General features: G+C 50.8%; 4 protein-coding genes across 4 annotated transcripts; 2 read left to right on the plus strand and 2 right to left on the minus strand.

Moving 5' to 3' along the window:
* Positions 1-224: 224 nt before the first annotated feature.
* Positions 225-1,365, plus strand: J4E93_000065 (uncharacterized protein; the record flags this gene model as incomplete). The annotated part of the gene is made up of 2 exons (XM_049338028.1): positions 225-228; positions 764-1,365. The coding sequence occupies 2 exons, from the start codon at positions 225-227 to the stop codon at positions 1,363-1,365; spliced, it is 606 nt and encodes a 201-aa protein (XP_049203913.1).
* Positions 1,366-4,518: 3,153 nt separating this feature from the next.
* Positions 4,519-5,931, plus strand: J4E93_000066 (uncharacterized protein; the record flags this gene model as incomplete). Its single annotated transcript, XM_049338029.1, has 3 exons — positions 4,519-4,766; positions 4,819-4,868; positions 5,195-5,931. The coding sequence occupies 3 exons, from the start codon at positions 4,519-4,521 to the stop codon at positions 5,929-5,931; spliced, it is 1,035 nt and encodes a 344-aa protein (XP_049203914.1).
* A 1,222-nt stretch (positions 5,932-7,153) lies between these two features.
* Positions 7,154-8,002, minus strand: J4E93_000067 (uncharacterized protein; the record flags this gene model as incomplete). Its single annotated transcript, XM_049338030.1, has 1 exon — positions 7,154-8,002. One exon carries the CDS (start codon positions 8,000-8,002, stop codon positions 7,154-7,156), a length of 849 nt encoding a protein of 282 aa, XP_049203915.1.
* Positions 8,003-10,218: 2,216 nt separating this feature from the next.
* On the minus strand, positions 10,219-11,628 carry J4E93_000068 (uncharacterized protein; the record flags this gene model as incomplete). The annotated part of the gene is made up of 3 exons (XM_049338031.1): positions 10,219-10,663; positions 10,716-11,233; positions 11,290-11,628. 3 exons carry the CDS (start codon positions 11,626-11,628, stop codon positions 10,219-10,221), a joined length of 1,302 nt encoding a protein of 433 aa, XP_049203916.1.
* Between the last annotated feature and the right edge of the window lie 963 nt (positions 11,629-12,591).

The raw sequence follows: 12,591 nt of genomic DNA on the forward strand, positions 1-12,591 counted from the left end.
ACGGCATAATTCTAATGTTCTCCAAGGTATAAACGATCATGGCTTACCATGGTTCACCTACCCCGCTTGGTTTCTACACGCACACTAGTCTGCAGACCTCTAATGCCAACCAATGTTCTATTCAGCCCCACCAACGAAATCATCGACCTTTACCCACGTTTGAACACTGCCTATTCAACAATAAACGTCAATATATCCTGTTTAATTTTGGAAATTTCCATCAAATGAGTTATCAGCTTACTAAGCTTCCTTGGGTAAGTCGCAACTCAGCACCGTTCTAAGCAACAAACACTAATACCCCACGAGTGTAGTCGGTTATCACGTCGGTCTCATATCATAGAGTATGACTATTCTCAGCAATAGATATCCGAAGGCCGCCAGTTGTAAGTATTCACTCCGATACCGAGGGTTCGAATCGTAGCACTAACCGTTACGTTAGCGAATCTGGCAGGGAGCATTCCATTCTTTTTGCCGACCTCAAGTCTTAGGGAAAGATTGTGTGTATGTGCAAAAGCGACACTTCTTTTTTGTACGTCTTCGCAGTAAGGTACAGCAACAAGAACCAGCCCGAACCAAGACCAGGCCCTACTCTGAGTTAAGGACGCATTCTTTTTTGTTAATACACTACATAGGATAATGATGTTATATTCTTTGCATGTCTGCTGCGTCGCATTCCTGAATTCCAAGGTCGCTTACACATCCACATCAAACGGTCTGCTCTTAGCATTTTAATTTGCAGCGCAGCTGTCAGTATGCATCATAGAGTCGCTTGAACTCCTCGACTCCCCGCTAGTTGCGACCCATAAGCCTAAGGAAGACGATCTCTCACATATACTCAGCCCTGTGAGGAAGCATGTCGCCATCGTTGCGAGTACGCGAAGTGCCATCACAGCAACCTACAACTACGCAGAGACCTACCAAAGGCTGTTCACAGCACTACGCGTCGAACCCGTAACAGCCCCTGCTATGCTTACGCCCTTTCTTACCGCTATGGGCTTCCGTGTTGAAGAAGGGGTATCAACTGCTGGCGAAGCCGACGCTACCGCCATCGCAGTCGATGCTGCAGCAATCGCAGTTGACGCCGCAGCAATCGCAGAGATCAATGTCGTCTGGAACGAAGCCATCCGTGCCTCCCATCGATGGGCGTCTACATTTCCGATGCCACCTGCGAGCTCAATCACCTACCCTATCGACTTTACCGACAGAGAGAAGTCTTTGTTGAAGAGCTACGCAGCCGTATTCTTGAACAAGAACAAACACTTTAGTAGCGCTGATGCGACAAGAGCAGAAGTGGACACTGCCTGTGATTTGATACTGAAAGATTGGCCGATGAAGAAGGGAAAAATCCGCGTATTGCCCGGGTAGTCTTTGCTGAGGCAAAGAAAAATCTTCTTCGTGCGGAGAAGGCCAACCTTCAGGAAAACAAGGAGAGCGCAATGGGAACTGCGAGCAAGAGAGCAAGACGTAAGAGACCGCTTGTGGAGTCTGAAGACGAGGACTAGGACATGGAAGACGCGCGCGGTAGTCTTGATTGGCGAACTGAAGAGCAATGGCGGCCTTGCCCTGTAATTGAGAAGAGAATACAATTTACATTTTCCCAGGCTTCGTCATTAAAGTGCAGGATGGAGAGCCTAATGAAGGATGGAGAGCCGGATGAAGGATGGAGAGCCTGATGACGTAGGAGAGCCTGATGAAGGATGGAGAGCCTGATGAAGGATGGAGGACCTAGTGGAAGATGGAGGACCTAACTACTTACACAAATCAACATCTTATTTGAATACAAAATGTATGTTTGCTGTTTCGCATTGCGTTTACGTGCATTGCTGCCGCGCGATGCCCACGTGTTGTTCTTTCAGAGTCTGCGACATCCCCAAGACACTTCAGTGCGGATTGATGATACCGGAAACGGCAATTTCAACAAAGCGTAGATTGTGGCACTATCAGAGGGGCAAAAAGATGAGGGGCGAAAGGCGCGAGGGGCACAGCGGGGTGGTCGTGGAGGGGCAACCTGGACTGTGTTGAGAGAGGGGCACGCCGGACATCTCGTGGTGTTGCTAACACTTCAGCTGGCACAATGGTTGGAAAGAGGCGACACATACTGTTATTCTCCTCGATGATCGAGTTGCGTATCTTTACGTCCTGTTATGACCCTTTGTCAGTACTCCGGGGTACTTACGAATGTTCAGTAAGTCTCCAGGGCTCCATCTCTTGATTTGAACGATACCCCGTCAGGCAGTGCGAAGACCTCATCCATGAGAGCAGGCAACTTAAGCTTGAACTAGCTGTCAGTTTAAGAAACCACTGCGACAAGCTCATGATACCGCCCTTGATCCGGGAAATGTCAAAGTTGTTAACTGTATACATCATGTAGAGCTCATATGTAACCTGGGTCTGACCCCAAGAAGCTGCATCCTTCAGGAAGTAAGGTGCGCATTTGATTCACATTGCGGTCTGGTCTTGATCCGGGCTGCTGTTGTCCGAAAGAGCGGTTAAGGCTTTGGACACTTGTTAAACAGTTAGACTGTATGCTTGATGCTTTGTCTATAATAACAGGCCGGGAGCTGATGGAAAAACAAATTCTACCATGTAAGATCTGAATCAGAAAACTTTAATGTGCGTGATCTTCACAATGCATCTATACACAGGCACCCCAACCTAGGAAAACACTGAACAGGTCTACAGCCTACATTAACATAGAAACATGCATTGTAGGTAACGTAACGTCGACGTAGGCTCTAGACCTATTTAGTCTTTTCTTGTGTGAGGTGCAGGTAAGATGCTGTCCTCATTCGCAGCTGTACAATCCACCCTTCTCATGTGCGCCCTCCATGCGAAAACACCTTCACGATGTTCCCTCCCGGACCCTCTATCCATGCGCGTGCTATTCTTCGTCGCATTGCGATCTCTCACTGTATATGAGTCTGTCATACTGCGCCCCGCGTGCCAGATATCATGCGAGACTTGAGGGTATAATAGCCCTGTAGTCAGGTGTCGTGAACCAAACCAGTAGCTTGATATCAGAGAGCTGATAGTTCCGAAAGAGCTAGCAGCTACAGATTTCCGCAGGCATAGATAGGTTGCAATGAATGTAACGTTTGTCTTGATCGTGGATAATGACAGTTGTAGGAAATCTGGAGGACGACCAATGAAGTCAGACAGTTGCTGCTAGTAGGTACAGTAAAACACTCCTTAATTTAATTATTGTCTTTGTCCTAGATAAATGAACATGCTGTACAGAGTATCTTCCAACTCAGGCAAAAAGCCTCGGTTCAAGTCTAGGTTGAGTGGTTTCAGTCTCATCATCTCGGCGACCAGTACCTAGTTCCGCACAGAATTCATCTTGCAGGCGCATCTGTCAGATTCTAGATACTAGATATTGGTGGCGTCTGGGGGCGAGAACAATTGAGGATGGAGGTTTAGCCACGCGAGGGTGACGTGCGAAGTTTGGGACGCCTAAATCAGATCTTTCGACGGTGGAATATGCGTAAAAGCCAATTTCAACCACAACAGCCGGCAAATTCTCACTCTGGTCTTGAACGCCTCAGTTTATGGTTGTGCCATTTTTTTTGTATTGCGATCGAATCGTCTCGTGCCAGTCGCGAAACGACCTCGGGACAACCTACCCATGCGCTGTTGTGGGTCGATCACCTTGTATTTCCCTCAACACGCGGAAGCTATGCACGACTCTGCTCATCGCGTAATACAGCCGTTGTAATCTTGCCTATGCATATTACATGCTTCCGAGGCGCCACAACTGAGTTCGTGATGGGCGCGCGCCGCCCCTGCTAGTTTTAGCTACCTAGCGCACAACAGGCTGAGAAGACGCGATATTTCCACGGCTCTCGGTCTGTCGTACGAAGTATTCGGAGACATTACGCCGCAACTATTCACGGTTTTAAGATGTTGAAGAACGTATGGAGGCTAGGTGAAGGTCCGCGGAACTTTAATTGGCAGTGCATGAGAGCACTTGACGTATGTGACGGACCTTGGCGTCAGGCCCTCTGTACTACGGGAATGCACGAATAGTAGCGAGACACACAACATCCATAGTGCGTGCCGATCGGATCTGTTGCCGATCGAATCAGCCGCTCCTAGTACCAGGTAGTTGGCAGTGGCTGTGACGCCGTCTATACACGGAGTTTGAAAAGTATGAGAGACCTTCCCCAGTTGGACATGCCCGCCTGTTCGGATTCTTCTGGAATGCGAATATCTACTACGCAAAGTAGTAGGCCACCTCGCACACTCACATGTATCCTTGACATGCAGGACCTCGGTGCCCGAGCTCCTCGCCTTCGAGATTTTTACGGGTCCTTGCATGTCGTGTGAATACCTATAAGAAGTGGTCCGAGACGTGCACTTGGCATAGCTAGTAGGCCCGTTGTCCTTCATACGTCTTTTACCGTAGTTGAGCCTCATTTCAGAAGATCGGCGTCAACTCCTCCAGTCCTGTCATACTTCAACATCGCTTGCTCCCACAGATTGAGCTTGACATAGCCTCTCCTTCCCAAGCGACACACCATGCGGGGTGTTCTTCAAGTCGCCTTACTTCTGCCTTTGGCCGTCGGGAATGCGCTTCCCCACGACCGAGCGCAGTTCAAAAAGAGACCCTTCGACCATGTTGACGACATCCTCGCTGGATTGGGTAGCATCAAGCAGGACCTGATGGCTGGTGGCGCTGCAATCAACCAGCAGCTCTATCAAGCCACTCAAAAGCCCGCGCAGTACGAAAAGTGCAACCCCAGCAACGTTCAAGTGCGGCAGGAATGGTAAGTCTCCGGAACGTAATGCTTCTCCATAACCATGCTGATCATCTTGAAGGTCTACCTTCTCCAAGGCTGAGAAGAAGGAATACATTAGGGCGGTTCAGTGTCTAACTGAGCTGCCGTCAAAGACACCGAAGGAGCTGTGCCCCGGTTGTAGAAATCGCTATGACGATTTCGTGGCCACCCACATGCAGCAGACCTTCAACATTCAGTAGGTCTCCCTTTGGAACATGAATGTGAGATACGTACTGATTTTGTCCACCAATGTCTAGCGTTACGGGCAATTTCCTCACATGGCACCGATACTTTACCTGGGCGTATGAGCAGACTTTGCGCGATGAATGCAGCTACAAGGGCACGCAACCTTACTGTAGGTGTCTCTGTAAGAACTGCATGTGATGCTTACGCTGATTTCGTACACCGATATCTAGACAGCTACTCCAGATGGCACAAAGATCCTACAAAGTCGCCTCTGCTCGACGGCTCTGCGACTTCGATTTCTGGACAGGGCGCAAAAGGATGCAGCAATCAGACTTGGACTGGAATCCCGTCGAACGATCAACCAGTCATCAAGATTCCGCATGGCCAAGGTGGTGGCTGCGTGACCTCAGGACCGTTCGCGAACTTCACTGTCAATCTCGGACCGTTGGTTCCTGCATCCAAATGTGTCCGACCGAACCCCGATCCGTCTGGCCTAGGCTACAATCCCCGTTGTCTCATGCGCGACATCAACGGCTTCACCGGAGAGGGATGGCTGAAGGACGACGACGTGGTTTCTCTGCTCCACAGTGACAACTACCAAACGTTTTGGGAAGTTTTGCAAGGTGGGCCAATGGGAAACAGCTTCGCGAACGGCTTCATGGGCGTGCACACGGCCGGTCACTTTATCATTGGCGGCGATCCGGCGGGTGATTTCACAGCATCTCCTGGCGATCCCTACTTCTTCTTCCACCACTCGTCGATTGACAGGCTTTACTGGATTTGGCAGAACCTGAAGCCGAGTGAGCGTACAACTGCCTTGTATGGACCTACCTTCATCGGAACCCCGACCTCGCCCAATGCAACACTCAACGACACCCTGAGCATGGGGGCAGCATATCCTGGGCCCATCACCATAGAAGATGCGTCGAGCACCATGGGCGGACCATTCTGCTACATCTACATTTAGCCTGTAGTGTTTTGGCTTCGTCGTTTTTGGAACAATTTATCCTTTGGATTGGTATTGCACTGTTCCGTTTGTGATACGTGCGCCGAGTTTCTATACTGATCGTCGTTGACACATTGTCGGAAGAGCCGAAGTCGGACCTAGAGTTGCGATGCTAGACATTAGGTGGTACCTGGTTCCGATCAAGCTCTTCTGATCAGCTGTGGTACAAGCTGTTCGGCCTTCCATGTGATTTTAGCATGTGACACCGCGATAGCGATGGTTGTTGGAGGCGATACCCAAGAGCATCGATGCAGGCAATGACCGTGAGAGGCGGTGCGGCACCGATCCACGAACTCTGCCTTCCCCAGCAAGGTTGCGTAGTTGACCGTCGCGTCGCCCGACGGCGCACAGAATGACGCCCTGGGCGGGTGTTGCCCTTGACACGGCTATGGAGAATAGTGTTGTAACGATGAGCCAAAAGCATCAAGTAAGTGCGGGCTAGGGTCATTGTTTGGGTCGTTGTGGTGCGTTTGTGATGGAATGGTAGTGACGACTTGTGGCGGCGCGTGAGCAGCCGGAGATAACTGCCCAAGTTCACTATGTCCGGCACCCATGATATCGGCCACGTTTGACCGCAATCACACCTGTTGACTCTGGAAATAGTGTGTCATATCCAATTTCTACCCGAGTACTAGGTCTTCATCTAGGAGTGCTGTCCTGTCGTCTATGATAGATTTTGACCAAAGCTGATTGGGAATCGGCATGTGGGAGAGGCAAATTCGAGCATGCAGACACTCAAACGGCATCGCTGCAACATGTGATAGTAGTGTTACCCGATCGCTAGTGTATCCCAGCTAGTCTTGTAGATACGAGCTTAATCTAGGGCACTCTCGGGCTGTTATTGAACTCATCTGGCGCAAGTACCAATAGATGGCACAGTCGAACTGTCGCAATTCTCTAAGCAAAACCCGCCTAAAGATCCAAAATCGTCCTTTGTGGGCAAGACGGTGATCATCACTGGCTCGAATACTGGGATCGGCTTGCCTGCCACCACCAAGTTCGCTGCCAACGGTGCCTCCAAAGTCATCCTCGCAGTACGTAATCTCTCAAAGGGGGACGAAGCCAAGCGCTCTATCGTCGCAGAGACGGTCTGTAAAGCCGAAGTCCGTCTTTTTTGCATCAACATGTTGTCATCGTATACTCGTCGATTGCTGTACACTATGAGCATAGCTAGGAGGAGATCTCAGTCCCTGCGTCGTCGCAGTCCTGTTCGTAGGGGTGAAGGTGCTGTTTTTTGCATGTGGGGTTCGGCGTTCGCGCTGGTCTTTTTAGCCCTCTTGGCAACCTTCCGAGCTGTCCTGTCTGCAGTAGTAGTACTGCCTGAACGTCTCCCTGTCGCCAGCGCTTGAACTATGCTCTCTATTCTTTTTGGCCTTCCAGCTTTTGTGCCGGTCTGTACCTTCAGTAGTGTCGTATATCGATCGCTCTTGTTCATGCCTTCCCAGTGAGCTTCAGCGGCAGGTACCACAGCAAGCGCATTCTTGAGATCTTCAGGCATTACCATTGTAGCAGACCCGGCGTATGCACGATCCCATCGTCCGTCTGCCTTTGCGGCATCAACGGCTGCCAGGCCAGCGGGACGCATCCGACCAGTCTCAATAAGACGTGCCACGGTCCCGACGTTCTTCTGCGACCACATACTGTTCGCTCTCCGTGGTGTGTAGCGTACCGTCCACCAGGTCTCATCGCAAGCGTTGGCGCGACCATCTATCCAGCCATAACACAGCGCGACTTCGACGGCTTCCGCGGCGGTAATCGAGGGTATGCCAGAGTTCTTTTTTGCGAGCTTCACGTAGAGGCCGGGAGCCGTGGCATGTTCGCGCTCGAGAAAGGTTTCGAAATCTGTACACGTAGGAAACGCCTGTACGGGGAATTCGGGCGGTGTTGCCTTGGGCGGCATAATGGCTAGTGTGGGGTTGCGGAGTAGCGGAGGGGAACGCGATGTGGTTTTCAGCAGCTTGACAGTGTTTAGTAAAGAGAGGGATATGCGGTCCTGAAGTTTAGCAGCATGCGCGTACCTATACACCGTCATTAGAGATGGCGTGTAGTCGTGGAGTCGATGCATGTCCGTCGCAAAGATCGGGGAGGAGGCGCAGCACGTCAGGCGCGTCATCACGTGTTCACGTGTGCACGCGCCAAATCACTCTATCAAGTTGGTGAGAGAAGACACCACTACACTTTCATCGATCGTTTGTGTCTAGCACTACGTTCTCACTTCAGCAGGCGATTGCTATACGCTGTCTGCTCCCATTGCCACGCCTTCCACTGCTCTGCCTCTTCTCTCCTGCAACCCGACTGTGCCTTCCAAAGTTTAGCGAGATTCCGAGATGAGGGGTCCGGGGTAACGACTGTGGGCGCTGGGTGCGTCATCTTCAGGCAACGACCTGACACGCATGTGAAATCCTTGCAATACAAGCGCTACTAGTGCAGTTCAGTCTCGAATCACGATTTGTCCGCTCTCACATTCGTTGCTACCCAATTGAACGCGCCTTCCATTGCTACAAGTCGCCATCTAGAGCTCAAGTCATTGGGTCTGTTCAACTCTGTTGACTATCAACACGAATGTCCAATACCCCCATCGCAAGAGCCGCTGCCCTGACGCGAGTAATTGGGCAGTCGGGTCGCCGTTACGTTGTCGAACGACTACTTCAAGACCGGCCGGGCAACCATGGACGTGTGTATCTTGCCACGTTAGTTGACACCATCCGAAGAAAACAACATGATATTCGTCTGACGTCTTTTGCAGCTCGGAGGATCGGAAATACGTACTCAAGACAGTCCCTGAGAAGACTTACAAACATTGCAAGACCATGTTTGACACTCTTCGCGGTACGCCTCACGTACGTGTCGCCGAGGACACCGACTCAGAACATTGCACATTCATACATCCATACCGACGTGACCACCTACTGTCTTTCGTTCAGAAAGACGTTCCGCTTCCCACAACAAAACTCGTCCTTCGAGACGCTCTGCGTGGGCTCGCAGCGCTACACGCCAAAGATATGGCGCACACCGATATAAAGCCAAACAACATATTGCTGGATTGGGACGATCAAGGAGGGGAGTTAGAAGTCAAAGAAGTGCAGATTGCTGACATGGAAGATATGGTTCACCTCCCGGATAACCATTACATCAGTGGCAGGCAGTGGGGAAACTGGATGTGGCGCAGTCCAGAGGCGCACGCAGCGGCAGCGATACAAAAGCCGACAGACATATTCTCCTTCGGTCTGGTTGTAAGTAGCCTACCACTTGTATCGCGCTTCAATGAGTAACTCAATTTCTCAGTGCATATACGCCGTGACAAAGGAAGCAGTTCTCGCTGTAGATCCAAAAAAGGCTACAGAAGACAATCCAATCGAGGCCATCGTCGTTCGACATCAGGTCTTATATTTTAGCGACCTAAAAGATATGGAAGGGTTGATCACTTACTTGGAAGATAGCCCCTGGATTGGCTACCTGAACTTCGTGATGGCGAATTTCAGCAAAGACTATCCGAGACGTCCACTCTGCCTGTGGAGCGATCTCGACGAAGATTTGAAAGATCTTTTGACGAAGATGATGAGTATGGACCCGAAACGACGCATCACAGCTTCTGAGGCTTTGGCGCACAAGTGGTTTGCGGACGTTCATTAAGTTATCTTGCAGAGCTCAGCGCTGTCGACTGTCTTTTGGTCCTTTGTACTATTACCCTCATGTAGAATGACCTCACCTCTCTCTACACAGTTACCCACTCAATCAAAGTCTCTGCTCTAGGATCTTATCAAATTATAGCATGCGTGTGTTTATGCATAGATAGGCACACTAGCCTGAGCCGCAAACGAGCGTGCGCCAAACTGCAAGATATAGCGGTAAAGACCAGGGTATAGGTCAAACATGCTGTCCGATCAGCTGTGAACCAGAGATCATTCAGGTTAAGTCTAGTCCGTCAAGTAGGATTTGCAGTCACGACAAATCCTTGTTATAGTCGGAGCTGGGCGTCCAGCGTCAACATTTAGTACAATGGTAGATGTACATGTGAGTGCGGGTTAATGAACCTATATTACTCGCTTGAATCCTCTGATGCAGGACAAAGGCGGTCGAAGCCATCTACAACACGACTGAAAAAGACAAAGCTCCGCCTCAAGTGACTACTGTAAACGTAGATAATAATGCGTGTCTATTGGAACGCTTGAACGCGGGTATCGTAAGCATAAAACCAAGTACTCCAAATGCTCATGCAACGCCTCTCCTAACACTTCTTATTCCCGCTCACGGAATAGCTGCAGGATCCTTGGGCCAATTGGCCGCAAAGGCAGTCCATGGTGTACCTCTCATGACCAAATTACCGTCCTTGTCAGGTACGTACAACTGTGGCTCATATCCCTGTACACTCGCCCATGACCAAAACAGCCGTCTCCAGTAGCAAGTCACTGCCGCTGGTGTCAGATACCTTCTGGTGAAGGTCTCGTAACTGTTCTTTGCAATCTCCTCAGCTTCGTTGTCATGTGCACGGTAGTACTCCATAGCCGATTCGAGGTTTCCAAAGTTCTCGGACGCTTCAATGTAGTTCACGTCGGGACCAGCAAGCCTCATTAGGTGAGTGTGGAACTCTTGCCATTCGAGAGGGTGTGTAACGAGGGCTGAGCGGCAAAGCTGGAGGTACTTAAGGCGGCCGGAGTACGAGGTACCTTCGGTTTGGACGGTGAACTTGTATCTAGAAGACGGTCAGTACGGTTTCATACCCATGTCGCAGCTTTGTCTCTTACCCGCAGAATTGCCTCAGATTCATAACGTCCTTGGTATGCGGGTCGCTGGCGTTGTTGATGACCACAGGCTTGATGTCGCTCCATTCCTTGCCTTCGCTGACTCGGACCAGCTCCTTCCTCAGCTTAGCCATCTTGACCTTGCCCCGCCATACGATCCTAGGGTCCTTCTTCGCCCATGGCAATTCGGTCTCCTTCTGCTCAATTTCTTTCCTGATGCTGTTCCAGCTTGGAGCATGGGTATAGTTCCACGCCCAGTACGCGTAGTTTGGCATCATCCAAATGTCCTTGTACTCCGGACCCTCCTTCCGGGTGTACCCAAAGAATGTTCCCTGTTTCCTAGATCGCCGTGGCAGATCGTCGAGCGAGAGGGAGAATTCGACGTTTGGGATCGCGGGGTCGGATGTTGAGGTGGTGGAGACGGCGCGGTCGATTTGTGCTAGGGTTCCTAGAATGCGTTCTCTCTCGTTTCCGTTCGTGACGTAGCATTCCTCTGGCTTTCCGGCATCGACGACAAACAGCTAGGAGTGGCAGGTTAGTTGTAGCCCGGAAATTGACCAGACGCGTATAGACGTACCTCGCCCTCGTATACCATAACCCGTAGCATGCATCTTCCCTGATCGATTTCGATATCCTGAATATGCACCTTTCTGCCTTGCCTTAGGCTAACCGACTGATCTAAGCTGTGATACAGCTTTGGAAAGGCGGAATCGCATTGGTCATGGCTGAGTGTGTGCACATTGGCATGCAGGTCGGCGTTGAAGTCCCAGTCTCGCTGAAGATTCCTATGGTGTGAAAAAGGAATATAGTTGTGTTTCGATTGCCCCCATATGGACCATAACTGGGTTGCGATCACAAAGGTCGAGATGTAAAAGACGAGGTGCGAGAAAGATAGACGGTACGCCTTTGGCATCATGATTGCATAACGAGTGAACAACGCGCGACTGTATTAACGAATGACTGAGGGTAAGTTGTGAGGTCGAGAGGCGAAGTTGGAGAGAGACAAGAATCCCAAGAAATGGACAAGACTCGAGAGAAAAGCCGCCTTCAGATAGTGCCCCATTTGATACGAGCGTCCATTCTGACAAGCGTCGACTGAGCACAGCTAACCATTAGTAGTGGAGGGTGTCCATGCGAACCCCTGGGCTATCCCCACACCATGACAGACTGGGCAAGTACGAGCTGACAGTTCGATCAAGGCCCTATCAGAGAGCCGCTAGAGCCGGACACGATAAGTGCATGGCCTGAAATACGATCAAAAGGATCTGAAGGTGTCAGGAAAGAGTGGATAGGAGTTGCTCGCCTGGATCGTTCAGGGGTAGAAGCTTCCGTCAGACCCTGGCGCTAAGACGCATCAGCCTCGGCTAGTCGTGTCTTTGGCTAGCTGGCGAGAGCACGCGCACGCGAGCGACTCTGACCGCGAACGCTAACGGGCATCAACAATCACGCCGGCCGCGAACCGCCATATTGCAGTCCAACCCAGTACCGTAGAACTAAAACTGCGCGAAGGAAACGTCTTGGAGCAGTCCCCGATGCATTGACGTCAAGCAACGCCATGCAATGGGAGAACTCTTGTTCAAGGGCCCACGCGGCTTAGCGCGGGAGCTTAACACTCCAGGTGGACTTATCCCCTGGCATCTGCAGCTCTATACCCTCAGCTAACTGTACATGGAGGTGATGGGACGTCGCAAGGCGAGCATCACAATCAGGAAGGTGGGATCCGCAACATCCGACGAGGATCAATGCGCCCCAACCCGTTCGACCCTGCGCCGCATAGAGACCCGAATGCCCCTCTATCTTACTATCAATGACCTTTTTGGTGTTCGGAGCCATGTCAAGGAGAAACCCAGATCCTGCCACCTATCAACAATCGTCACTC

Source organism: Alternaria ventricosa (genome assembly GCF_023758065.1).
Source record: "Alternaria ventricosa strain BMP 2768 chromosome Unknown scaffold_1, whole genome shotgun sequence".
Lineage (NCBI taxonomy): Eukaryota > Fungi > Ascomycota > Dothideomycetes > Pleosporales > Pleosporaceae > Alternaria > Alternaria ventricosa.